Below are 27817 nucleotides of genomic sequence, written 5' to 3'. Positions count from 1 at the left end.
CTGTTTTGGCTATTCAGGGCTCCTTGCAATTTCATCTGAATTCGATCCATATGAGTGGAGTCTTGTTTATTTCTACAGAAATGCGGTTGGAATTTTGATAGAGATTCTATTGAATCTGTGGATTTAACCATCGTATAAATTCTTAAAAAAAAAAAAGATTTTATTTTTAAGTAATCTTGACACCCAACATGGGGTTCAAACTCAATCCTGTGATAAGAGTCACATGCTCCACTCGCTGAGCCAGCCAGGTGCCTCGTAATTCAATTAAATTTAATTAATATACCACTGTATTTCATATATTTCTACGAGATGAATTACTGGGTTATAAATTTTGAAATAATTGTCCAGCATTTCTTTCATCACTAAAAGAAAATGAGAATATAGTTCTGCTTTTTTTTTTTTTTTTGGCTTGCACATTTATTTATTCACCAAATATTTATTGAGAGTCCACTTTGGCCAGACATTATTATATAAATCCTTTTAATATGCTGCAGGATTCCATTTGGTAGTATTTTGTTGAGGATTTTTGCATCTGTAATTGGTCTGTAGCTTTCTTTACCGGTGATGTCTTTATCTAGCTTTGGTATCAGTATGATACTGGCTTCATAGAATGAATTAAGAAGTATTCCCTCTGTTTTTTGGAAAAGTTTGAGAAGAATTGGTATAAATTCTTTTTATTTATTTATTTATTTGAGAAAGAGAGAGAGTGTACAAGCAAGGGGAGGAGCAGAGGGAAAGGAAGAAGCAGACTCCTTGCTAAGCAGGTTGCCTGATCTGGGGCTTGGGACTCTGTCCCAGGATCCTGGGATCATGACCTGAGCCAAAGGCAGACGCTTAGCTGACTGAGCCATGCAGGCATTCCTAGTGTAAATTCTTTAAATGTTTTATAAAATTTGCCAGTGAAGGGTCATGTCACTCTTGATCTCATGGTCATGAATTCAAGCCGTACATTGGAGGTAGAGTCTACTTAAAAAAAAAATTCTCCAGTGAAGTTCTCTGGTCCTGGTCTTTTTTTTTTTTTTTTTAACTGTTGGAAGGCTTTTGATTACTGATTCAATCTCTCCATTGTTACAGATCCATTCAGATTTTCTATTTCTTCTTCAGTCGGTTTTGATAGTTTGTGTATTGCAACGAATTTGTTCACTTTACCCAGGTTATCTAATTTTTTTGCATATGAATGTTCTTTACATTTTGTTTGTTTTTATTTCTATAAGGTTGGTATAATGTCCTCATTTTCATTCCTGATTTGAGTAATTTGAGTCATTTCTCTCTTTTTAAAAAGGATTTATTTGTTTGAAAGAGAGAGAGGGAGAAAGGGTGGGTGCGAGCAGGGGGAGGGGCAGAGGGAGAGGAGAGAATCTCAAGCTGACTCTTTGTTGAGTGGAGAGCCTGGAGTCCAGAGCCCAATAGGGGTCTCAGTCCCTCGATCATGAGATCATGACCTGAGCTGAAATCAGGATTCCATGCTTAACCGACTGAGCTATCCAGCTGCCCAAGTCTTTTTCTGTTAGTTTAAAGGTAAGTTTTGTTGATCTTTTCAAAGAATCAACTTTGGATTTTATCCATTTTCCTCATTGTTTCTTTCTTGTTTTGATTATTTCTACTGAATTTTTAAAAAAAGATTTTATTTGACACAGCTAGTGAGAGAGGGAACACAAGCACAGAGAGCTGGAGAGGAAGAAGCAGGTCCCCTGCTGAGTAGGGAGCCTGATGTGGGGCTATCTCCCAGGACTCCAGGATCATGACCTGAGCCTAAGGCAGATGCCCGGTGACTGAGTGACCTAGGCACCCCATCTCCACTTAATTTTTTTTTTTAAAGACTTTATTCATTTATTTGACAGACAGAGATCACAAGTAGGCAGAGAGGCAGGCAGAGAGAGAGAGAGAGAGAAAGGAGGAAGCAGGCTCCCCGCTGAGCAGAGAGCCCGACGTGGGGCTCGATCCCAGGACCCTGGGATCATGACCCGAGCCGAAGGCAGAGGCTTTAAACCACTGAGCCACCCAGGCGCCCCTCCACTTAATTTTTATTACTTCTTTTATTTTGCCTTCTTTGAGTTTAGTTTGTTCTTCTTTTTTCAAGTTCCTTAAGGTATAAGTTTTGGATATCGAGACCGACTGATCTTTCTTTCAAAATATAGTTGTTTAGAGCTCTACATTTCCTATGGAGCACTACTTACACTGTATTTTATAAGTTGGTATGTTGTGTTTTTATATTCATTAATTTTTAAGTATTTCTAATTTTCATTGTAATGTCTTTTGACTCATTCATTATTTAAGAATGTGTTGTTTAGGGTTACCTGGCTTGCTTAGTTGATAAGAGCATGTGACTCTTGATCTCAGAGTTGTTGTTGTTGTTTGTCTTTTGTTGTTGTTATTTGGGGGTTTTTTGGTTTGTTTTTTAAAATTTATTTAAGTAATCTCTATACCCAATGTGAGATTTGAACTCATGATCCCAAGATCAAGAGTCACATGCTCTTCTGACTGAGCCAGCCAGGTGCTCTTGGGGTCTTGAGTTTGAGCCCCATGTTGGGTATAGAGATTACTTTAAAAAAAAAAAAAAAAAGTGTGTTGTTTAATTTCCACATATCTATGAATTTTCCAAATTTTCTTCTGATGCTGGCTTCTAATTCTGTTCCATTGTGGTCGGAGAAATACTCTATATATGATTCCATGTTTATACGTTTATTGAGACTTATTTTGTTGCCCAACATCTAGGTCTATCCCGGAAAATGTTCCATATGCACTTGAGAAGAACGTATATTCTGCTCTTCAGTGGAGCGTTTTATATATCTGTTTCTTTTCTCTTCTTTTCTTTTCTTTTCTTTTTTTAAAGATTTTATTTATTTATTTGACACAGAGAGAGAGGGAACACAAGCAGGGGGAGTGGGAGAGGGAGAAGCAGGCGCCTCACTGAGCAGGCAGCCCAGTGTGGGGCTCTATCCCAGGACCCTGGGATCATGACCTGAGCTGAAGGCAGATGCTTAACGACTTAACCCAGGCACCCCTCTTTTTTTCTTTTTCATGGGTCAACCTTCATTGGTGAGCAGAGAGGTGGTGGGTTAGTCAGGATGCTGGGGAGCAACTGGGAGGAGGTTCTGCAGTTGCCATCTCAGCATATAATTGCTGTATCTTCTTGATGAATTGAGCCTTTTATTATTATACAATTTTCATATTATATAAATTATTTATTTTTACCCTTCTTCATCTCTTGTAACAAGTTTTCACTTGAAGTCTATTTTGTCTGATATTAGTATAGCCACTACAGCTCTATTCAGGTTACTGTTTGTAAGGGAGTATCTTTTTCCATCCTTACACTCTTATTTGTATCTTTGTTTTGTTTTTAAGTTTTATTTATTCAAGTAATATTTACACCCAGTGTGGGGCTGAGACTCATTACCCCGAGATAAGAGTTGCATGCTCCTTCAACTGAGCCAGCCAGGTGCCCCACTGGTTTGTATCTTTGGATCTAAACCAAGTCTCTCGTAGAAAGTCTATAATTAGATCATTTTAAAAAATCTGTTCTGCCAGTTCTTTTTTTATTTTTTTTATTTTAAAGATTTTTATTTATTTATTTGAGAGAGAGAGAGAGAGAGAGTATGAGTGAGGAGAAGGTCAGAGAGAGAAGCAGACTCCCCGCGGAACCGGGAGCCCGATGCGGGACTCGATCCTGGGACTCCAGGATCGTGACCTGAGCCGAAGGTAGTCGTCCAACCAACTGAGCCACCCAGGCGTCCCTGTTCTGCCAGTTCTATGCCTAAATCTCTGACTTGGGATAATTCGACTTACAAGTTTTTAAATTTTATTTTATTTATTATATTTAAAGATTTTATTTGTCAGAGAGAGATACAGTGCATGTGCACACACAAGCAGGCGGAGCAGCAGAGGGAGAGGGAGAAGCAGGCTCCCCGCTGAGCAGAGAACCTGATGCAGGGTTCAATCCCAGCACCCCGGGATCATGACCTAAGCCCAAGGCAGATGTTTAACCCACTGAGCCACGTGGGCGCCCTAAGTTTTTAATTTTATAATGGTGCAAAAATGATACATATTCAGTTAAAACTGTACATTGAATTTTGATCTTTTCCTAGGCTAGTGATACTTGGTACCAGTACTCTCTCATGATGCTGGACAGTGGCAGTGGGCCACAGGTTTCAGTCAGCCATGCAATCATGAGGATAAACAAGCAATAGGCTTACAACCATTCTGTACCCATATAACCATTCTGTTTTTCACTTTCAGTACAGTATTCAGTGAATTACATGAAATATTCAGTGCTTTATTATAAAATAGGTTTTTTGTTAAATGATTTGCCCAGATGTAGGCTAATGTAAGTTTTCTGAGTACATTTAAGTTAGGCTTGACTAAACTATGATGTTTGGTAGGTTAAGTGTATTAAATGCATTTTCAGCTTAATATTTTTGACTTGGTGTGGGTTTATTGGAATGTAGCCCTGATGTAAGTTGAGGAGGATCTGTATCTTATTTCTCAATTTCTCCATTCCTGCTTTCTTTTTTGTTAGATATTTTCCATAGTACCATGTTGATTCCCTTCTCATTTCTTTTATCATATATTTTTTAGTTATTTTCTTAGTTGTCCTGGGGAATTAGAATTAACATCCTAATTCATAGCAGTGTAGTTTAAATTAATACTAAATTAATTTCAACAGTATACAAAAACCTTGTTGGTGTATAGCTCCATTTATCCCCCTTTATGTTATTGTCACAGATTATATCTTTATACATTGTACGCCCATCAATATAGATTTATAATTATTTTTTAATAGTTGTCTTTTGAATCATGTAAGAAAAGAAGAGGGGTTACAAACCAAAAGTACATTAATGCTGAGTTTTAGATATGTAGTTACATTTACTTGTATTCTTTTTTTTTTTTTTAAGATTTTATTTATTTACTTGACAGAGATCATAAGTAGGCAGAGAGAGAGCAGGGAAGCAGGCTCATTGCTGAGCAGAGAGCCCGATGTGGGGCTCAATCCCAGGACCCTGGGATCACGACCTGAGCCGAAGGCAGAGGGTTGACCCACTGAGCCACCCAGGTGCCCCTACTCCTAGAGGTCCTTATCCAGGACTCAGTTCTGTTGCCTCCCTTTTCATTGACTCCTTCCCTGACACTAGTCTAAGTTAGCCTCCCTCTACTTTATTACCTACTTATTCATCATCATTTTACCCAGTTTCGTTTCTTCATAACTCCTATCATTATCAGAAATTATTTCTGTGTTTGTTTACATGTTAATTGTCCTTTACTCCACTCCATAAACTCCAAGAAAGCAAGGACCTTTTCTCTTGTTCCCTGCTGCCTGCAACAATGACTAACGTATAGTAGGTATCAGTAAGCACATGCTGAATGAAGGAATGAATACTTTAAATAAAAGATACAAAAATGGGTTACTTAGACATGGTGTTATCAAATCCTCTTCTTTAGTCTAATCCCTATTAGATAGAAAAATATATAATCTTACAGGATGGGTTTTTTTGTTTGTTTATATTTGGATTAGTTTCCAAATTCTGTTTGTTCTTGGAGTGAAGTTTATATATTACTCTAGCTTCACTTTAGGAGCCATTATTTGGATTATATTAGAAGTGAAACTGTCATGAAAATGTTTGTCATCTCTAAGTGAACCTTCTTGATTGGAATTCAAGACAAAGCTGCCTTATGCTGAATTCTCTCTTATAGCAGATTCTATAATGATTAGTTCCCTTATGTTTAAAATTAAGGAGAAAAAGTATACCAAGAATTTGAAGTTTTTTGTTTAATTTTTAATTTTTTATTAACATATAATGTACTACTAGCCCCAGGGGTACAGGTCTGTGAATTGACAGGTTTACACTCTTCATAGCACTCACCATTAGAATTTGAAGTTTTTGAAGATGATATAATAATTTAATATTTGAAGAGTTTTTTAAACATAAAAAATCTTGAAGGTAAAATTGAAATACTGAAGAATTTATTTTACTAAGACTTCAGAAGTGCTTTTTATTGGTGTAAAATGCCTCTGTAAAGATTGTGTATAGTGGTAAAGTATAAGAAAATTATAATTGCTTCTTCACGTTGAATTACTTTTTCAAGTTTATAAATTATCAAACCAGAGTACATTTTAACTTTTGGTGATTAATGCAGAAAGCGTTGGGTGAATAGATTTATTTTGGAGAGTTAGAAATAGAACTCTGGATTTTATAGATTTTTTTTTTCCTGCAATGAACATGCTTTTGGGATGCCATTTTTTAAAATTTTATTTTAATACCAAACCTAATTTCATTATCTCTTCTGTATTTAGGTTCGATTAGTGATAGTGGATGGTATTGCTTTTCCTTTTCGTCATGACCTAGATGACCTAGCCCTTCGTACTCGATTACTAAATGGCCTAGCCCAGCAAATGATCAGCCTTGCAAATAGCCACAGATTAGCTGTAAGTATTATTAGCCAAGAGAATTTTATAATAAAGTCAAGCTTGTATAAAATATTAATGTCTAGAAATAGCTAAATAGAATTTGACTAAAAGCACATAATACAGACACAGTTTTGAATGTAGTTTTTGTTTTACTTTTAGGAAAAATTAATTCCAGTCATAAGTGTTGTGTATCAGTTTTCCTAGAATATAACAAGCATAATCAAGATACCATATTTTATTTTTATTTTATTTTATTTTTTTTTTAAGATTTTTTTATTTATTGATTTGACAGAGAGAGATCACAAGTAGACAGAGAGGCAGGCAGAAAGAGAGAGAGGGAAGCAGGCTCCCTGCTGAGCAGAGAGCCCGATGCGGGACTCAATCCCAGGACCCTGAGATCATGACCTGAGCCGAAGGCAGCGGCTTAACCCACTGAGCCACCCAGGCGCCCAAGATACCATATTTTAAAATGGACTTGTTTGATAAAGAAATGCCACCTTTGATAATTGCAATGTTGGGTTTTATTTACCTAAATATATTTGTTGTTTTTCAGGTAAGCTCTTCTAATGTCCCCATTTTCTTTTATTCTGGGTCTTTAATTATTACATGTTGTATGGTACTAGCTTCAGCAGCACATATACTAAAATACATGTTGTGTAATCACAGACTCAGAAGATAGAAAAATTACATAGTGTGAACAACCTAGATGTTTGAAGGTAGAGCTAACTCTTCTAGATTTGAAATGTGAGGTTAGATATAAAGATAAGTTGGAAGTGACAAGACAAAAAGGAGTGAGGTCACGACTTTTTTTTTGTAACAAGCTTTTTTTTTAACTGCCTATTTGCCATCACTTTCCACTCTGCAACCCCATGTCACCTCTCACACATTCAATACACACACCTGTTCAGGAGGAAGATGGGAAAAGATCAAGCCACCTAACTTGATTTTCCTTAGAAAATTAGAGTCCTTAGCACATACCTGTAATTCAGCCTAAGTACATAAAGAACTCCTCGATAAAATCATTTCAAAACATGTATCTTTTCTTTTGAGTTTTTAGATTTTTTTTTTTGCCATATGCTGAAAAGCATAGTGTCCTGTGTTTGAATTATTTCTTGTATTAATTTGTAATTTAGCATTCTGTTAATACCAAGGAAGAGCCCCCAGTAGGGGGCACTCAAGACTAATGGGTTGCATAGTTCCTTAAGTTTTGTTTTGTTTGTTGAACAGAAATAGGTTTATTTTTTCTGATTAAAAAAGTAATGTAAACAGTAACATGGAATACTATGCAATGCTTAAGAAGAGTAATGTAAATATACACATACTAACACAGAACAAGTTATATCCAGATATACGATTAAGTAAAAAGATTCAAGGGGTGCCTGGATGGCTCAGTCATTGAGTGTCTGCCTTAAAGCTCTGGTCATGATCCCATTGTCCTAGGATCAAGCCTCCTGGCTCCAAGGGGAGCCGCCTCCTCCCTCTCCAGCTCCCCCATGCTTGTGTTTCTTCTCTTGCTCTCTTTCTCTGTCATAAATAAAGAAAATCTTAAAAAAAAAAAAAGGTAAAAAGATTCAAGTCACATAACAGTGTATTTTATGTGATCCCACTTTTGAGAAAAATAAAAATTTTATTTATGCTTTATATTTATATATATCAACAAAAAGCTCTGAAAGGATCATAGTGTTCCTAATGACTACTTCTAGTAAAAGGATTTTGTGGGGTTGAGGGCATACTTTCTCCTCTTTATAAATTCTTCTTTGCTTGATTTTTTGAATTTCCCAGTTACCATATAAAAATACATTTACCATATAAATACATAAATACATATAAATACATTTCACAATTTTATATATACTTTCTGTAAAAGAAGTTCTAAACAATCAAAAGTGTAGAAATTAAGTAAATTATCTATTACCCAGAGATGATTACTCTTGAGTTTGATGTACCTATTTTTTCCAAACTTACTAAGTTTTTTTTTTTTTTTAATTTTAAAGTAATCTCTACACCCAACGTGGGGCTTGAACTCATAACCCTGAGATCAAAATTTGCATGCTCTACTAACTGAGTCCCAATATAGGATAGTTTTTTAATCACCCCCCTCCCCCTATTATCTTTAAAGTTGGCTTCAGGTTTTCACCATTTAAAAAACTGCAGTCGAGATGGCTAGGTGGCTCAATTGAGTCCTGGGATCAAGTTCTGGGTAGGGCTCCTTGCTCTCCCTCTGCCTGACCCTACCCCCTGCTTGTGTTCTCTCTCGCTCACGCGCTCTCTCTCTCTCTCTCTCTCTCTCTCTCTGACAAAGAAGTAAAATCTTTAAAAAATAAATAAAGATAAAAAAACTTTATATATGCTTTTTTGTTCATTTATCCAGTTTTTCCTGAAAGTATTAAGTCAAAGAGATACTGTTTTTATTTACTTATTTTTTTATTTTTGGTAGGGGTGTCTGTTTTTCTTTTTTTTTTTTTTTTAAGATTTTATTTATTTATTTGACAGAGAGAGATCACAAGTAGGCAGAGAAGCAGGCAGAGAGAGAGAGAGAGGGAAGCAGGCTCCCCGCTGAGCAGAGAGCCCGATGAGGGACTCAATCCCAGGACCCTGAGATCATGACCTGAGCCGAAGGCAGTGGCTTAACCCACTGAGCCACCCAGGCACCCCTGGGATATCTCTGTTTTTAAGCATTGTATATATTATCAAATCACTCTCAGAAAGCATGTTCCAGAGTATGTTCTCTATAGCGGTGAATGGGAATTTTTGTTTTTCCACCTCTTTACTAACTTTGAGTCTTTTAAAGTCTTTGCCAAACTATGATAGAATCCTTTCAGAGATGCATTAACTTGATTATTAGCAGAAATTTTTTTAATAGCTTTATTGAGATTTAACTAACATACCATAAAATTTACCCTTTTAATGTGTACGGTTCCGTGGTTTGTAGTATATTTACAGAGTTGTTCAACCATCATGTCTAATTTTAGAACATTTCCGTCACCCTAAAGAGAAATCCCGTGCCCATTAGCCATCACTCCCCATTGCAACCTCTTGTCATCCGCTTAAGAACCCTTAGTCTGCTTTCTATCTGTGTGAGTTCATCTTTCTGGATAGTTTATCTAAATAGAATTGTTCTGTATATGCCTTTTATGTCTTGCTTCCTTAACTTAGCACAGTGTTTTCAAGATTCATCCATGTTTTAGCATATATATATATATATATATTTAAGATTTTATTTATTTGACAGAGATCACAAGTAGGCAGAGAGGCAGGCAGAGAGAGAGAAAGGAGGAAGCAGGCTCCCCGCTGAGCAGAGAGCCCAATGCGGGGCTCAATCCCAGGACCCTGGGATCGTGACCTGAGCCGAAGGCAGAGGCTTTAACCCACTGAACCACCCAGGCGCCCCTATTAGTATCCTTTTTATGACTGATTAACTTTGTATTTTTTCAGTATACCATATTTTGTTTATCAATTGAAGGACATTTGGGTAACAAGTATTAAGGCAGAGAAGTTTCTAATTTAAAAGTGATTGTTACTTCACTGTTTTATTTTTTTTTAATTTTTTAAAGACTTTATTTATTTGAAAGAGGTAGAGAGAGAGCACAAGTAGGCAGAGCAGCAGGCAGAGGGAGAGGGAGAAGCAGGTTCCCCGCTGAGCAGGGAGCCCGATGCAAGGCCCAATCCCAGGACCCTGAGATCATGACCCAAGCCAAAGGAAGATGCTCAACCAACTGAGCTACCTAGGCACCCCTACTTCATTATTTTAAAGATTCACTCTTTAATGTGGTAAACCCAGTGTTTTTGCAGTTGTCATGTAATTCTTTTACAAGTAGTTGCCAAAAGTGCAAATTCTAATTTGGGGATGTTTAGCACTTGGTAAACCAGTACATCTATGTATATTTTCCTCGAGAGGTGTAATGGGAAAACTATATCCAGGTTTCCCTCACTATCCAAAAGTAGAGCATTCTTTTTTTTTTTTTTAAGATTTTATTTATTTTATTTGACAGAGATTACAAGTAGGCAGAGAGGCAGGCAGAGAGAGAGAGGAGGAAGCAGGCTCCCTGCTGAGCAGAGAGCCCGATGCAGGGCTCCATCCCAGGACCCTGGGATCATGACCTGAGCTGAAAGCAGAGGCTTTAACTCACTGAGCCACCCAGGCGCCCCCCAAAAGTAGAGCATTCTAACAAAAACATTTTGTAAGCCAAAAGGTATAAAGCAAAGAAGTAACTACCAGTAATTTATTTATTTATTTATTTAAGATTTTATTTTTATTTATTTGACAGACAGAGATGACAAGTAGGCAGAGAGGCAGGCAGAGAGAGGAGGAAGCAGGCTCCCTGCAAAGCAGAGAGCCCGACTGGGGGCTCTATCCCAGGACACTGGGATCATGACCTGAACTGAAGGCAGAGGCTTTAACCCAGTGAGCCACCCAGGCACCCCAACTACCAGTAATTTATTTGGAAAATTGTTTTCACGTTCCCAGACTCAAAAAATAACTTTTCTTAGGTTTTTCTGATACCTTAGGACAGATGTTGCTAATGAATGCACAAAGTAAATCAAGATAGAGCACAGATACCCACAGACAAACACATCTCAAAGTGATGGAAGCTTGATGCTGAGTATCATTCCCAGGGGAAGGAGCTTGGTGATGCTGCTCGCCCTGCCTCCGTGTACTCTTGCTTCTATGATGTTTCTGTGCAAAACAAATGCTGAATACTGTATCTTTTCACTTATTTTAGAAAAGTGAAAATCCCCCCCCCTTTTTTTAAAAGATTTTTAAATTTATTTGACAGATAGAGACACAGTGAGAGAGGAAACACAAGCAGACAAAGTGGGAGAGGGAAAAACAGGCTTCCCGCTGAGCAGGGAGGGAGCCTAGTGCAGGGCTGGGATCATGACCTGAGCAGAAGGCAGACGCTTAAAGACTGAGCCACCCAGAAGAAGAAGAGCCCTTCTCTTTGGATTTCTTATGGTTAGCAAAAACAGGTACTAATAGAGGTCTTTCATAAAAGCAAAGTGGCATAATAGGAACTCTTGAAAAGCAGGGGATACCTGTACTCTATAAACCAGTGCTGTCTGAGAGGATTTTCTGGGAAGATGAAAATGCTCAGTCTGTATGCATGTAACAGCAGTTGCATGGCTATTGAGTACTTGAAAAATTGTGCTGCTGAGGAAGTGAATATCTAATTTTAATTTAATTTTTAAAAGCTGTGTGTGTGCCTAATGGCTGCAGAATTGAATGGTGCACCTCTAACCAAAAAGTGTTGATACAAATAAATATCCCAGTTGCTAGACCTTAAACACTTGGTAGTCTGTAAAGTACATTCTGCATGTTGGGGATGCCAGTTAGTCATATATTTCAGTTAATTACCAATTTAAATTCCTGTTTAGATTTTTCCAAGATGCCCGATGTGAGATAATACATGGGGAAACCACTGTGGCTTCAGGGAAGGGAAACTAGAAGAAAGTGATGTCTAGAAACTAGAAGAAAGTCATGTCATCCAGTTTGTGCCTAATTGAAACCTAGATGGAGCACAGATTTCTCCTTTGTAGACAAACAAAAATTTTAGGGTGTTATCACTGCAGTGGGAATAGCCAAATAGCCTTTTTTTTCTCAGTTTTCTTATGGAACTGATGCCTTTTTCAGAGTAGGTATCTTTTCTCATTGCTTTTCTTTTCTTTTTTTTTTTTTAAGATTTTATTTATTTATTTGACAGAGAGAGATCACAAGTAGATGGAGAGGCAGGCAGAGAGAGAGAGAGAGAGAGAAGCAGGCTCCCTGCTGAGCAGAGATCCCGATGTGGGACTCGATCCCAGGACCCTGAGATGATGACCCGAGCCGAAGGCAGCGGCCCAACCCACTGAGCCACCCAGGCGCCCCTCTCATTGCTTTTCATAGAAGTTCTTTATGACTTTCAGCTTGCAGTAGTATCTGTCATATTTCTGGGGGGATGATCTGTATTGGAAGAATATTTAAAATAACTCTTTCTGGGGCGCCTGGGTGGCTCAGTGGTTTAAGACTCTGCCTTCAGCTCAGGTCATGATCTCAGGATCCTGGGATTGAGCCCCACATCGAGCTCTCTGCTCGGCGGGGAGCCTGCTTTCCCCTCTCTCTCTGCCTGCCTCTCTGCCTACTTGTGATCTCTGTCTGTCAAATAAATAAATAAAATCTTTTAAAAATAAATAAATAAAATAACTCTTTCTGAAGAATTTGGGGCTGGGAGGTGCCAGATAATCTTTTACTGTATTCAGTCAACCTTAAACAGTCTTTCTCTACTTTAAAATTACTATCCTTCATTTTGAGGCAAGGGAAACAAAAGTAAAAATAAGTGATTGGGACTACATCAAAATAAAAAGCTTCCTGCATAACAGAGGAAGCAGTCAACAAGACTAAAAGACAGCTTACTGAATGGGAAAAGATATTTGTAAATGACATATCCAATAAGGGTTAGTATCCAGAATATATCAAGAACTTATACAACTCAATGCTTATAGGGTTGAATAAATGTTTTTTGGCTTTAGGGTAGTATAAAAAAAAAACACCAGAATTTATACAACTTAATACCCAAAAAGCAAATAATCCAATTAAAAAACAGGCAGAATACATGAACACATATTTCTCCAAAGAAGATGTACAAAATGGCCAATAGACACATGAAAAGATGCTCAATATCACTCACCATCAGGGGAATCAAAACCACAGTGAGATACCACCTCACAACTGTCAGAATGGGTAAAATAAAAAACACAAGAAACAGCCAAGTGTTGGCGAGGATGTGGAGAAAAAGGGACCTCATGATCTGTTGGTTAGAATTAACATATGATCCAATAATTGCACTATTTATCCAAAGAGTAAGAAAACACTAATCCAAAAGGATATATGTACCCTCATGTTTATAGCAGTGTTATTTATAATAGCCAAAATAGGATACCTGGGTGGCTCAGTGGATGAAGCATCTGCTTTGGGCTCATCATGATCCGAGTGTTGGGGGATCGAGTTCCAAATCCAGCTCCTTGCTCAGCAGGGAGCCTGCTTCTCCCTCTGCCTCACCTCTCCCTGCTTGTGCTGCCTCTCTCTGATAAATAAATAAAATTCAAAAAAAAGAAATGCAGGGGTGCCTGGGTAGCTCAGTGGGTTAAAGCCTCTGCCTTCCGCTCAGTTCATGGTCTCAGGGTCCTGGGATCGAGCCCCGAATTGGGCTCTCTGCTCAGCAGGGAGCCTGCTTCCCCCTACTCTCTCTGCCTGCCTCTCTGACTACTTGTGATCTTTGTCTGTCAAATAAATAAAATCTTAAAAAAAAGAAATGCAGCCAGTTTAAAAAAAAATATATATATATACACATATTTATGTATATATATATATGGAAGCAGCCCAGGTGTCTATTGACAGATGAATGGATAAAGAAGATGTGGTGTGTGTGTGTGTGTGTATGTAGATACATATACACATACCCAGACTCTTAACTACAGAGAACAAACAGATGGTTGCCAGAGGGGAGGTTCGTCGGGGAATGGGTGAAATAGGCAAAAGGAATTAAAAGTACACTTATCTTGGGGCGCCTGGGTGGCTCAGTCAGTTAAGTGTCTGACACTTGGTTTCAGCTCGGGTCATGTCTCAGGGTCCTGGAATTGAGCCCCATGTTCAGGTTCCAGTCAGCGGGGGTCTGCTCAAGGATCCCGCCACCACAGCTTGCTTGCTTATTCTCAAATAAGTAAATCTTTAAAGAGTACACTTAATGAGCACTGAGTAATGTATAGAATTGTTGAATCACTATATTGTACACCTGAACCTAATATAACACTGTTAACTAAACTAGAATTAAAATTAAAAAAAAGAAACAAAAAAATTACTATCCTTCAAAACATGGAATCTTTTCTATAGGTCACTGTTTAATCCAAAAGAATTAGTACTATTTTTAGCCTTAAAAGCCATCCTTGAGTAAAGCAACACCTATTATTAGCAGACTAGTATAGTTAAAATTTTCAGTCATTTGACCTGATTACTGGGTTTTATTTTTTACATTTCTGTATTTTCTTTATGATTAGGTCTTTTCTCATAATTTTTGTCTGTTTCCTATAAAACCAGAAATGGTAATAATGTATTTGCCACTTTCCTAAAGATGTAAACAGTGAGTTATTTATTAAGTATCTCACACTCTTTTGATTAAATATATTCTAGAGAGGCAGCAGTGGTAGGAAAAAAACAAAAACACCAGACTCAATCTTTCTAAATTTCTGATTTCTCATGTGTTAAACTGGAATAATTATCTCAAAAAATATTAACAATATTACCTCATTCATAGAGTTATTGTGAAGACTAGATAAGATAATGAAAGTAAAGCACTTAGTATAGTTATAGTTTCTGGCATATAGTAAGTACTCAGTAATGTTTATCACCACTACTGATATTGCTGCTGTTGGTGTGGTGGGTTTTGTTTTGTTTTGTTTTCTTTCTTTGTTTTTTTTTTTTTCTTTTTAAGATTTTATTTATTTATTTGACAGAAAGAGACACAGTGAGAGAGGGAACATAAGCAAGGAGAGTGGGAGAGGGAGAAGCAGTCTTCACGCTGAGCAAGGAGCCTGATGCAGGCTTGATCCCAGAACACTCGGATCATGACCTGAGCCACCCAGACGCCCCTCTTTTTTTTTTTTTTTAAGGTTTTATTTATTTATTTGACAGAGCACAAGCAGAAAGAGCAGCAGTCGGAAAGAGAGGGAGAAGCAGACTCCTCACTGAGCTGGGAGCCGAATATGGGGCTCGATCCCAGGACCCTGGGATCATGACCTGAGCCAAAGGCAGACGCTTAACTGACTGAGCCACCCAGGCACCCTGGTCTGGGTGGTTTCTATTGGCTTATCCAAAACTTAAATTTTATTTATTTATTTATTTTTAAAGATTCTATTTATTTACTTGACAGAGCGTGCTCAAGGGAAACAGCAGGCAGAGGGAGAGGGAGAAGTGACATGGGACTCCATCCCAAGACCCTGAGATCATGACCTGAGCTAAAGGCAGATGCTTAACTGACTGAGCCACCTAGGCACCCATCCAAAACTTATATTTTAAAAGTGAGGTTTTTCCAGTGCTCCCAGTTTTGAAGTTTTTATACATGATCTCATTACACTCTTGTGTATTTATTATCTGTAATATTTTTATTCTCCCATTTTCACAGTTGCTCTTGTCTGTTAAAAATGCTTATTTCAATGAAATCATGGTTTCAGATAACTTATGGGCAAATTTAAAAATTTATCAGAAAAGTTTTCATTACCTAAATATATTTTTCTTGGGGCGCCTGTGTGGCTCAGTTGGTTGAGCGGCTGCCTTCAGCTCAGGTCATGATCCCAGGGTCCTGGGATCAAGCCCCGCATTGGGCTCTCTGCTCAGCGGAGAGCCTGCTTTTCCCTTTCCCTCTGCCTGCCGCTCTGGTTACTTGTGCTCTCTCCCTCTGTCAATTAAATAAATAAAATCTAAATATTTTTTTCTTTAAGTTGTATTGAGAACACTAAAATCACAGAACTATTTCCTTGGTAATTTTGGGGAGAGATTCGCCTAATTTTCTCACTCTTTTTTTTAGGTACTTTTAACTAATCAGATGACAACGAAGATTGATAGAAATCAGGCCTTGCTTGTTCCTGCATTGGGTGGGTAATCAGAGAAGCATTTTTATTAAATTTTTTATTTATTTAAGTAATCTCTACAACCAACGTGGGGCTTGAACTCACGACCCCAAAATTAAGAATCACATGCTCTTTCGACTGAGCCACCCAGGTGCCCCAGATAAGCATTTTTAACTTAACATATTTTTTTTATTTCTTTGATGTGATGCTTGTTCAGTACTGGAAGTTCCACGAAAGCAGAGATTGTTTCTGATTATTTGGTGATAAGTCTTTTTTTTTTTTTAAAGATTTTATTTATTTATTTGTCAGAGAGAGAGAGAGCGAGCGAGCACAGGCAGACAGAATGGCAGGCAGAGGCAGAGGGAGAAGCAGGCTCCCCGCCAAGCAAGGAGCCCAATGTGGTACTCGATCCCAGGACGCTGGGATCATGACCTGAGCCGAAGGCAGCTGCTTAACCAACTGAGCCACCCAGGCGTCCCAAGTCTTATTTTTTTTTAAGATTTTATTTATTTATTTGACAGAGAGAGACACAGCGAGAGAGGGAACACAAGCAGGGAGAGTAGATGAGGGAGAAGCCGGCTTCCCACCAAGTAGGGAGCCCAATGCGGGACTTGATCCCAGGACCCTAGAATCATGACCTGAGCCAAAGGCAGACGCTTAAAGACTGAAGCACCCAGGCGCCCCTTCACTGATAAGTCTTGGCATGGAACGCAGTGCCCTTAGATACCCACTCATCCTTTCAGTTATTTAACAACCATTTATTAAGCATCTATTATTTGGCAAGTGTTGTGTCAGGCACCGAGCATATAAATATTCATAAGATGACTCTTGCCTTCAGAAAGTCTTAAGCAGGAGGAAGGGTGAATCCATTTAAATACAGATCACACTACAGTAAACAGACTTATGACTTACTTTTTTTAAAAAAGATATTTACTTATTTGACTGACAGAGATCACAAGCAGGCAGAGAGGCAGGCAGAGAGAGAGGGGGAAGCAGGCTCCCCACTGAGCAGACACCCCGATGTGGGGCTCATCCCAGGACCCTGAGATCATGACCTGAGCCGAAGACAGGCTTAACTCACTGAGCTACCCAGGCGCCCCCTTATGGTTCTTTCTAACCTCAAGGACACAGTGCTTCAAGATTTTTCTTTTACTAAATTCTTCAAGAATATTCTGTCAAAGTTTTTGCTCTTCTTCTGGTAGCCAGCAATATGTTAGTAGGTCTGATGATACAGAAGATTAACAAAATGTTGACTCAAACTATAAAGTTTTCTGAAAGCAAGTAAAGGATAATGATCTTCATTATTTCCACAGCTAGGTAAAAATCTGTTAATCTCAGGATGTTATCCATGTGTACAAGGGGTTTTGAAAGTATAAGTATATTCTCGTGTTAAATTAGGTAAAGTAAAACTCTTTTGGTCAGAGGCATTCTGAGAGACTTATAACCTTGTGAGTAAGGCAATATACAGTTGTTCTGTTTTTGTTCCCACCAGGGGAAAGTTGGGGACATGCTGCTACAATACGGCTAATCTTTCATTGGGACCAAAAGCAAAGGTCAGTATAGAAACAAGTTAATAATTCTGAATATTGGGTTAATTACACTAAACATTTATATTTTCTTTGATCTACTGCAGTGGGTGAAATCTACAGTGTCTCATGAATGAAAGCTTTTGTTGCCTTGTCCTCCATCACCGACAGAAAACATAGAAACATGTTGTTAAACTGCACATTTAGCTAACATAGGAAATTCTTTGGAATATTTAAATGATGGGGTGCACCTGAAATGAGTAGGTGGCCAAGGAATGCTACCTTCTAAAGCTCTTTAAAATCAAGTACCATTTATTATCCTTGCAGAAGGAGGTGGGTACTCTGTGTTCCTAGAAGGGATTGAAAGAAGAATAAAATTAGGACAAAGGAAAATTTTTGAGATTAGCTTTAGGACTAATTTATGTGGAAAATAGGATGGCTTTTCATAGTTGCTTAATATATTTCTTGTATGAAATTGTGTCTATTTTTGTTTTCTTTTGTATTTTGCTATCCTACTTTTGTTACCCAGTTACTTACCTGCCTTTCACAAGTATTGTTCTTTAAAATAAAACTATGACAGCATGAAACCTTTGTATTTGTTTTTAAAGCTGCTGAGCAGGTGAACAAACCACCTTTCATTTTCTTTAAAACAGGCAAATGAAAGCTGTGGAGTCTTTTATTCTACACTTCTAGAAATGTCAGATTTATGCCAGCCCCTCTGCTTTGAGATTAATTTGTATAACTGAAAGCAGTTGGTTTGGAAATACTGTAATGAAAGGAGGAAATTGAGAAAGCATGTGGGCAAAGATGGAAAAAAGGGTTACTTAAATATATATCAGGTCTGGTCAGTGAAATTGTCTTAGTTTTTGCCTACATTTATTTTTGTTCTCCAAACTGAAAAAAAAAAAATCGTGCCTGACCAAATTAGGTTTTCCTTACTCTGAACTCATGGCAGAATTTATTACACTTACATACATCTTTTGAAACCAATTCTTGTGGTTTATATATCTTTTAAAAATAACATTTTTTGGGGGCACCTAGGTGACTCAGTTGGTTGAGTGTCTGCCTTCAGCTTGGGTCATGGACCTGGGGTCCTGGGATTAACCCCTGCATTGGGCTCTCCCTCTGTCTACTTATCTGCCTGCGTGTGCGCACTCTCTCTCTTTGGCAAATAAATAAATAAAATCTTTTTAAAAAAATAACATTTCCAGAGAGCTCAGGTAACTTTTTTTTTTTCATAACACACAGTGCTTTACAATTGACTTCCATCCCCCAGTTCTGTAAATAAGTCATTGTATTCTGGATCACAAAAGGAATTCTTTCCTCAGCAACAAACCCTTTGGCAATAGTTCTCCAGATGAGAATCTTTTGAACATATTGCTTATACTTTCCAAGATTTAGGTTTTCCGTAAAGTGCATCCCACTGTGTAAATGTTTTTAGGGATTCTCCTTGAACAAGTATATAGTAGTAGTCTTCCACTCTTACTCTACTATTAAATATTTACTAATAGAGATACATCTAAAATACAAAAATATGAGCAAACCAAGATGTTTCATCTTTTAATGCATTCATCAGAAAATGTTTGCCTTCTTTGTCAAATTCTAGAAGTTAGCATTGGTTAAGGTACCCATGAGATCAGAAAATTAGGCTCATTTTTTAAGCATTAACCATTTTATGACTTTCAGCTTCTTACTCATCCTTTCCAAGAAATTGGAGAATGGTGTTGAACATTGAATTAGATAGATTTTTTTTTTTTTAAAGATTCTATTTATTTTTTTGAGAAAAGATAGAGCACAAGTAGGGAGGAGAGGGAGAGGCAAGCTTCCTGTGAACATGGAGCCTGATGTGGGGCTCCATCCCAGGACCCCAGGATCATGACCTGAGCCGAAGGCAGACATGTAATCAACACCCAAATGCCCTGAATTAGATGGATTTAGGGCATCTCTGTTCCCATAAGTTTTTTCTATATCCCATAGGGCATCTCTGTTCCCATAAGTTTTTTCTATATCCCAAACTATCATTTTAGGACTGCTTGCTTATGATAGGTATTTCACTGGGCAGTTTATATATAATATGTCATATAATCCCTTCAATAACTCTTTGAAGGATCTAAACCTATGTGAGAAGACCAAATCTGCCCAGAAAGATAAAGTGTAATTAATAGCTACCATTTATTGAAATTTTATTAACTGTCCTTTATTGTGTTAAGCATTGTGTGTGTGTGTGTGTGTATATGTATTTCATTTTATTTTCCAAATAACTATGAAATAAGTAGTAATATCCACATTTTTATAGCTGACTCTATAATAGTCTGTTTCTTTTACTATGATTGCTTTTTCTACAATGTAATTACAGTATTGTGTTGATTGCCAGCAAATCTGGAAGTAAACTCTTATCTTCCTTTTTAGGTAAAATCCTTTTCTTCAAACTGTTTCTCCCCCCCCACCCAAGCTGGGGATATATGATAAGTAATGTGCATACTTCATTATAATCAAAATAAGTTGACCTCATTTAATAGAATTAAATAGTTTTATTCTTCATTGTTTGAAACCAGTTATCTTAAAAAAAAAAAGAAACCAGTTATCTTTAAGTCATTAGAGTTGCATGAAATCTTGTATGTGTTCTAAAATTTAGTTTATCTTGAAAGGACAAAAATAGAAATTCACACTGGGGAAAAATAGTTATAAAAATGAAACTTCCAGTTTGAGCAGAAAACTAAAAACCTTGATTAACCAAATTTATATTGAGAATTGAACCTTAGTGTCCTATATTATACTCCAGTCCCCATCTTTCACCAAAACACCCGACTTTTACCTTTTGACTAACAATGAAATGACATTCCAGCAGTTATTCAAATAAGTACTTTTGTCTCTGTCCTGTATATTGTGCGGGTTTTCCTCCAGTTTGCATATTCATGATAATATGAGGCTGAGATTGTTCAGAATTATATCATTCTTTGCCAAGAAGATCTGGTGGTAGAGTGGAGTAATATATCAACACCCCCACACAGTGTTTCATATGTGTGCTCAGCTTTAGAGCACAAATTGTGCTTCTGTCTTATTTCTTCCTGACCCAAACTGTGTAGTTCAGCCATATGTTAAGCTTCATCTCAGCTGGGGCCATGAGCCAAGTGATTCTTTGGTTTAGTTTGTTGTTTAAGAAGATTTCTTGAGATGCAGATATGACATATAAAATTATTTTATTTTTACTTAGGAATTTGAGGAAATTTTTCAACCTGAATATTTAATGCCCACTTGACTTTAGGATTTTTAATAAACATGTAAAAGCTTAAAAGCTTTTTTTTTTTTTTCCCAAGATTTTATTTATTTGACAGACAGAGAATAAGCACAAGTAGGGGGAGCAGCTGGCAGAGGGAGAGGGAGAAGCAGGTTCCCCGATGAGTTAGGAGCCCAGTGTGGGACTCGATCCCAGGACCCTGGGATCATGAGCCAAGCTAAAGGCAGACGCCTAATGACTGAGCCACCCAGGTGCCCCAAAAGTTTATTTATTTTTTAATAATTTTCTCAGAAAATTCAGATGTATTGGGTATCTTTTTGGATATATGGTGATATTACAAGGTGATTTAGATACTAATTTTTCAGGTTAGCTAATTTTTGTTTTATTGAATCAAAGTGATGTTTTGTAATAAGGCAGGCTAAAATGAGCTATTCCTCTATTTTTCTGTTACATATATATATATTTTTTTAAAGATTTTATTTATTTATTTGACAGAGGAGAGATCACAAGTAGACAGAGAGGCAGGCAGAGAGGGAAAGAGGAAGGCAGGCTCCCTGCTGAGCAGAGAGCCCGATGCGAGACTCGATCCCAGGACTCTGAGAACATGATTTGAGCCGAAGGCAGAGGCTTAACCCACTGAGCCACCCAGGCGTCCCTATATATATTTTTTTAAATTTTATTTATTTAAAAAAATATTTTTTAAGTAATCTCTGCTTGAAGTGGAGCTCCACCTTACAACTTGGAGATCAAGAGTCACATGTTCTACCAACTGAGCCAGCCAAGCGCCCATTTTTTCTGTTATATTTTGTATTAAAGATAGAATTATCAACACTAAAGCATTGTAAAAATTTATAATCTCCATCCCTAACACAACTATTCTTATATTACATATTACACAGCAGTTACTTCATTTTTGCCTACAATTGCAATTACAGAGTATATGACATTTTTAGATTGTTGTTTTTGTCCAAAAGTATAAACCTAAAACATTAAACTAATGGACTGTGATCTCTGATTACTTCTCTCCCTTTTTTTTTTTTAAAGAGTTTATTTATTTATTTGACAGACAGATATTACAACTACGCAGAGAGGCAGACCGGGGGACGGCGGGGAAGCAGGCTCCCCGCTGAGCAGAGAGCCCAATGTAGGGCTCTATCCCAGGACCCTGGGATTATGACCTGAGCCAAAGGCAGAGGCTTTAATCCACTGAGCCACCCAGGCACCCCTTCTCTTTTTTTATTTTGAAGATTTATTTATTCATTTGAGAGAGAGAGAAAGTGAATGTGCACCAGGAGGGAAGGGTAGAGGGAGGAGGAGAGGGAGAGAGTCTCAAGGAGGCTCAGCGCTCAGTGGGGCTTGATCCCAGGACCCTGAGATCATGACCTAAGCCAAAATCAAGAGTCAGATACTTAACAAATGGCACCACCCAGGCACCGCTGATTGCTTCTCTTTTGAGTTGTGTCTGAGCAGAGGGGCAATTTCAAACTTTGAAGAGTAACATATCATGAACCAATGTGTCCTTCTGAATTGTCTTTGAAAACAAATCAGAAACTGCTCCTGCCTCTGTCGTGGAGCAGTCTTCCGGGCTCCCTCTGCAAATGGGCTTTGTGGCCTAGTATCCTGATCCCTGCACCCATGATCATGTTCTGAGGCCCATGAGGGGTTACTGCCAAGGTTTCCACCAGCCCACAAGCGACTGCATGGCAGCCATCTCCTCCAGCAGCTCACTTGTGGCTACCTATTACCAGTGTGTCCTGGGTTCCACTTCTGGTAACAGCTCCTGTGAAAGTGCAGCCATCCCTCGCCTCCCTGGTCTCGCCAAGGCTGACTCGGGTTATTGGTGGGCAAGGTTCTTTTTTGGGAAGTCCACTCTCCCATTCATGGCTATAGTGTTGGAGTCTCCAGAAGGCTCAGAATCTCCTCAGGCCTCCAGTAGCATGATCACCTGTGACTCGGCTCTGGAAGCCTTGAGGAAGCAGCATGGTGGCCAGCCTGGAAAAGCCAACACTGGGCCCCAATCCTGAGTAGCCATACCAGCCACCAGCCTCATTGAGAAGGTGCTAGGCTCATCAGAGCTCTTCTCCTCCCCTCCCATAAACTAGGCAGTCTACAGCAAGCAGAAGCAGTGGGTTCTTTTATATCAAAACAGCAAAACACCAAAAGGGAAATTGAGAGAACCTTGCTGTTTACTGTCCAAGCCACACTCAAGCCTTCCTGACACCCTGTAACCATGTGCCTTGAACCAAGTAGAAAACAAACTCCAAGCAGCCAGTAAAAAATAAATCAACATTACATTGTATGTAAGAAGGTGATTCTTTTAACTCTCTCAGAGTTTATTTTTCTCTAAGTTAGAATCTGCATTTTGTGCAGTTATAGCATTGTTTTTTGTGGTAGGGAGAGGGACATGGTTTTTTGTTTTTTTTTTTTTTAATTCAGTTAGCCATCATATAGTACATCATTAGTTTCAGATGTAGTGTTCAACAATCCATCAGTTGCATATAACACCCAGTGCTCCTTGCGTATTTCAGTTTTTAAAATTGGTAAATTGTGGGGTGCCTGCCTGGCTTAGTCAGTAGATCATGCAACTCTTGATCTTGGGGCTGTGAGTTCAAGCCCCAGGTTGGGTATAGAGCCTACTTTAAAACACTTTTTTAAAATTAAATTGTAGTAAATTATACATATGATAAAATGTTATGTTTTGTTGTTTAAGTGTACAGTTTAGTGACATGAAGTACATTCACATTATTGTGCAGTCATCACCTCCATCCATCTCCTGAACTTTTTCATCTTCCCCAACTGAAACTGCTTTCATTAAACACTAACTGCTATTCTTCCCTCCCCCAGTCTATGGCAACCACCATTCTACCTTCTGTCTATGAATTTGAGTACTCTAGGCACCTCATGTAAGTGGAGTGATGCAATATTTATCCTGTTGTGCCTGGCCTTTTTTCACTTAGCCTAGTTTTCAATGTTCACTGTACATGGTGACAAGAACTTTCCTTTCCAAGACTAAATAAGATCCCATTATATGTAAAAACTTATCCATCTGTCAGACACTTAGGTTGCTTCTGTCTTTTGGCTATTGTGAATAAGTTATATCAGTTTTAAAGTAATTTTGAAAAGCACTTAAAAAGCTTTTGCTTAGGTGACACCTGAGTGGCTCAGTCAGTTAAGCGCCCAACTCGTGGTTTCAGCTCAGGTCATGATCTCAGGGTTGTGGAATTGAGCCCCACGTCTGGCTCTGTGCTCAGTTCAGAGGTTGCTTGAGATTCTCTCCCTCTGCCTTTACCCCTGCTCTCTCTCCTTCTCTCTCTCTCTCTCAAATAAGATATACAAATAAAAATCTTTAAAAAAAAAGTTTTTTGCGGGACAGTTGGGTGGCTCAGTTGGTTAAGCGGCTGCCTTCGGCTCAGGTCATGATCCCAGCATCCTGGGATTGAGTCCCGCATCGGGCTCCTTGCTCTGCAGGGAGCCTGCTTCTCCCTCCGCCACTCTGTCTGCCTGTGCTCACTCTCTCTCTCTCTCTCTCTGATGAATAAATAAATAAAATCTTAAAAAAAAAAAAAAAAGTTTTTTGCATAGGCCACCTGGCTGGCTTAGTCTGTAGAGTATAAGCCTCTTGATCTTGGGGTCATGAGTTTGAGCCCCACGTTGGACATAGAGATTACTTAATTTGAAAAATTTTTTAAAAATAATTTAATAAAATTTTTTGCTTATATTTGTTGCTTTTATAATATTTGAGCAAGCTTAATAAGAGCTTAGAATTTTATATCTAACTACTTTCAGCTTTCAATTTTATATTACTTTGTAGAGAACACAATAAGATTCTACCTAAACAGACCTTGTTCTGTCATGATGATGATTCTCTGGATATAATCATTTTGAAAGAATCTTTCTTCCTTGCTTATTTGTATCAGTATGATATGACTATGCACTCCTCATTTATATCCCAAGAAATTGTCTAATACTTCTGTCGTGACAAGTAACACAATTACTGCATAAAGTTGGAAAAACAAAAAAAACAATCTTTATCTTATAATAACAACTTAACGTTTTGCTTGTAGTCTTCTAGTAATTTTTCTATATATGTTGATTTACATACTCATAATTGTGGGCTCACACAGCGTAACTTTTACTTAATATATTAACATTTTTTTATATTGTTAAATATTTTTTTCCACATCTTCTGCAGCATCAGTAGTATTTTGTCATGTAGAAATTTATTTGAATTACTCATTGGACATTTAGGTTGCTTTAAAATTCCACTTCTATAAACAGCTCTTGTTATTATATGTAATAATTATTATATGCATACATATAGCTATTGATTAAAGGAATCTTTTTGATATTTCTTTGCTTTCCGTGTCCTTAGGGAAGAAAACAATAGAATTGTAGTGAAAAACTTTAAATGTAAATTATTATTTAAGTCATCTGAACTAAGATCATGTGTTTGTGTATATTTATTCTTTTTCTCTAAGCAGGTTGGCAACATTGTACAAATCACCAAGCCAGAAGGAAGCTACAGTACTGTTTCAAATCACAGTCAGTATTATTTGATTAGAGTGGGGTTTTGGTGTTGGTGGGCAGTAATTATCTGAAGAGAGCATTTACAAATTGCTTCTGTTAACTTCTGTAGGCAGCAAGCATATTTGAGGACAGCTTTCGATGCTTAGAACATTATCCTCAAAATAGTACATATACAGAATATTCTGGTGACAATTGGACTGAAATTTATTCTTAAGAACAGAGGAAATACTTATTTGTAGGCTAATGTGTTCCATGCCATATGTAATGTCAGGATATTAAAAATTTTTAAAGTGAAAGTTGTTAAAGATTTTCCAAGAAAAAAATACTAACATTACCCATTTTAGTCTGTAGATATTATAGATCTGTCATAGCCACCAAATATATCCTGCTTTAAAATGTTAATTTTCCTATAATTTAAAATCCTAGAACACACTTTTTTGGCTGAAATATGCATATTTATCAGTAGTATTGAGCCAGATATATTCTTGGCATCTCATTTTTTTAAGGACAAAAACAGAAATAGAAAGAAATTCTGAAACTGAATTATCAACTCAGTCTTTGTACTGCTTAGGTGCATTTAAAGTATCCTAATTGGAAAACTAAATTTTGAGTATTTAATTGTGAAAATAAATTTGTAAAGCACCTAAGTAATTAGTACATGTTACTTCCTTTTACTCTTTAATAGAGTCACTATAAAATTTGTTAAGATTTTCTTTTGGAGTATATTTTTATAATGCGCTGTTACTTCTGTGTGTGTATGTATAAACAATATATAAATAAATAAATACAGATATACTCTAGATCTAAAATACTCTAGTACAGCTTTGGCTTGGACACCAGTTCAAGAGGTTTAACCTCTGCATTTGCAGTGCTTCATAACTTCTGTCTCAAGAATAAACTAGCTCTTTTATAAATAACTTCAAAATATTTTGAAAACCAAATGTTATTTTAGATGTTCTTAAACCATACTTGCATATTTTTTCATCTTCCAGCCTCAGGGATTTAGAGATGCTGTTGTTGCTACTGCATCTTCTTTGCAAACAGAAGGTTCACTGAATTTCCAGAAACGGTCGCGAGAATCAGAAGAACAACAGGAATCCAAAGACTCATCTTAAAGTATACATATGTGTTGATGCTGTGAGATGTAATATATACAAGTAGTAGACTCTTTATTTTAAAATATAAACACACACTATGGCATATATGAATCAAGAGCATATGAAGTGAATGTGAAAAACACTAAATGAGTATGATTCTCTGCATTTTTCTAAAGCAGTTCTACAATTATATTTTGCCCTGTTTTCATTTTTAGTAACAGCAGAGATGATACAGGTATTGTATTTTTGCAAGTGTGGAAAGGTGATCTCATGTAGCCAATCTGAATTGTTTTTTCCTATTTTCTTTGCTAGTTGCCTAGAAAATCCTAGGAAGAAAAGGTTTTGTTTTTTTTTTTTTCACATTCCTATTGGGTTTTTCCCTTTAAATGTAGGGGTTTTTTTTGTTTTGTTTTGTTTTTTTAAGATTTTATTTATTTGACAGAGAGTGAGAGAGGGAACACAAACAGGGGGTAGTGGGAGAGGGAGAAGCAGGCTTCCCGTGGAGCAGGAAGTTCTGGGCTCGATCCCAGGACCCTGGGATCTTGACCTGAGCCAAAGGCAGACACTTAACAACTGAGCCACCCAACCGCCCCTAAATGTAATTTTGATAATTCTTAAAAATGACCTGGTTTTCAGCTATCTCTTACTTGACATCATGGTCGCCCTCAGACCTTTGGTGAACCCCAATACCATTAAAAAGAGAATCAAGAAGTTCATCCAGCACCAGGCAGACTGATATATCAAAATTAAGCACAATGTGGAAACCCAGAGTCATTGACAATAGGGTGCACAGAAGATTCGAGGGCTAGATCTTGATGCCCAAAACTGGCTACAGGAGCAACAAGAAAACAAAGCACATGCTGCCCAGTGGTTTCTCAAGCTCCTGGTCCACAGTGTCAAGGAGCTTGAAGTGCTGCTGATGTGTAGCAAATCTTACTGTGCGGAGATTGCTCACAGTATATCCTCCAAGAACCACAAAGCCACTGGAAAGAGCAATCCTGCTGGACATCAGAGTTACCAGTCCCGATGCCAGGCTGCGCAGCCAAGAAAAAGAATAGACAATTTATGTGTATGTCGTATTTGTGTTAATAAAACCATAAAACTACAAAAAAAGAAAAAGGCTTGTTTTTAGTATTATAAAGGAAAGCCAGCACCATGAGTCAGCATATTATTGTATTCAGTTTTAATGGTAGGATACAAATTTTAGATGACCAATCAGATTTTAGTGATCCCAATCCTAATTTAGTGACCCTAATCCCCAAATCCTAGGCCATTTGTTTATTTTTTATGTTACTTTATGTTAAGGGAAGGACTTGGAGCTGTTACCCTATCTAGAAATTGTCTAGAATGTTCATCTTCCAGAATACTCAAGTTGATAAACTCACAATTATTTATTTCTACATTTTGGAAACATGGTGTGATCCAT

The 27817-nt window shown here is 37.6% G+C and overlaps 2 protein-coding genes across 4 annotated transcripts in view; both read left to right on the top strand.

Annotated features, from left to right (window-relative positions):
* RAD51C (RAD51 paralog C) overlaps positions 1–26673 on the top strand; it is a 36681-nt gene extending 10008 nt beyond the window's left edge. The window contains exons 5-9 of one of the 3 annotated variants that reach the window (XM_032871929.1): positions 6290–6421; positions 15961–16027; positions 17496–17556; positions 25249–25309; positions 26287–26673. In XM_032871929.1, the coding sequence (XP_032727820.1) occupies positions 6290–6421; positions 15961–16027; positions 17496–17556; positions 25249–25309; positions 26287–26409 (444 nt within the window). In that variant the 3' untranslated portion in view covers positions 26410–26673. The remainder of the gene's footprint in view (positions 1–6289; positions 6422–15960; positions 16028–17495; positions 17557–25248; positions 25310–26286) is intronic. The other 2 variants (XM_032871931.1, XM_032871930.1) reach the window with 2 other exon arrangements.
* Positions 22144–23084, top strand: LOC116876026 (pancreatic progenitor cell differentiation and proliferation factor-like). Its single transcript, XM_032871932.1, has one exon. It carries the CDS (start codon positions 22423–22425, stop codon positions 22789–22791), a length of 369 nt encoding a protein of 122 aa, XP_032727823.1. The 5' UTR covers positions 22144–22422; the 3' UTR covers positions 22792–23084.
* Positions 26674–27817: the final 1144 nt, after the last annotated feature.

This window comes from Lontra canadensis, unplaced genomic scaffold (assembly GCF_010015895.1).
Source record: "Lontra canadensis isolate GAN:19392208 unplaced genomic scaffold, GSC_riverotter_1.0 scaffold43, whole genome shotgun sequence".
Lineage (NCBI taxonomy): Eukaryota > Metazoa > Chordata > Mammalia > Carnivora > Mustelidae > Lontra > Lontra canadensis.
The sequence above is the reverse complement of the archived record's forward strand: the minus strand, read 5'-3'. Positions and strand labels throughout refer to the sequence as shown.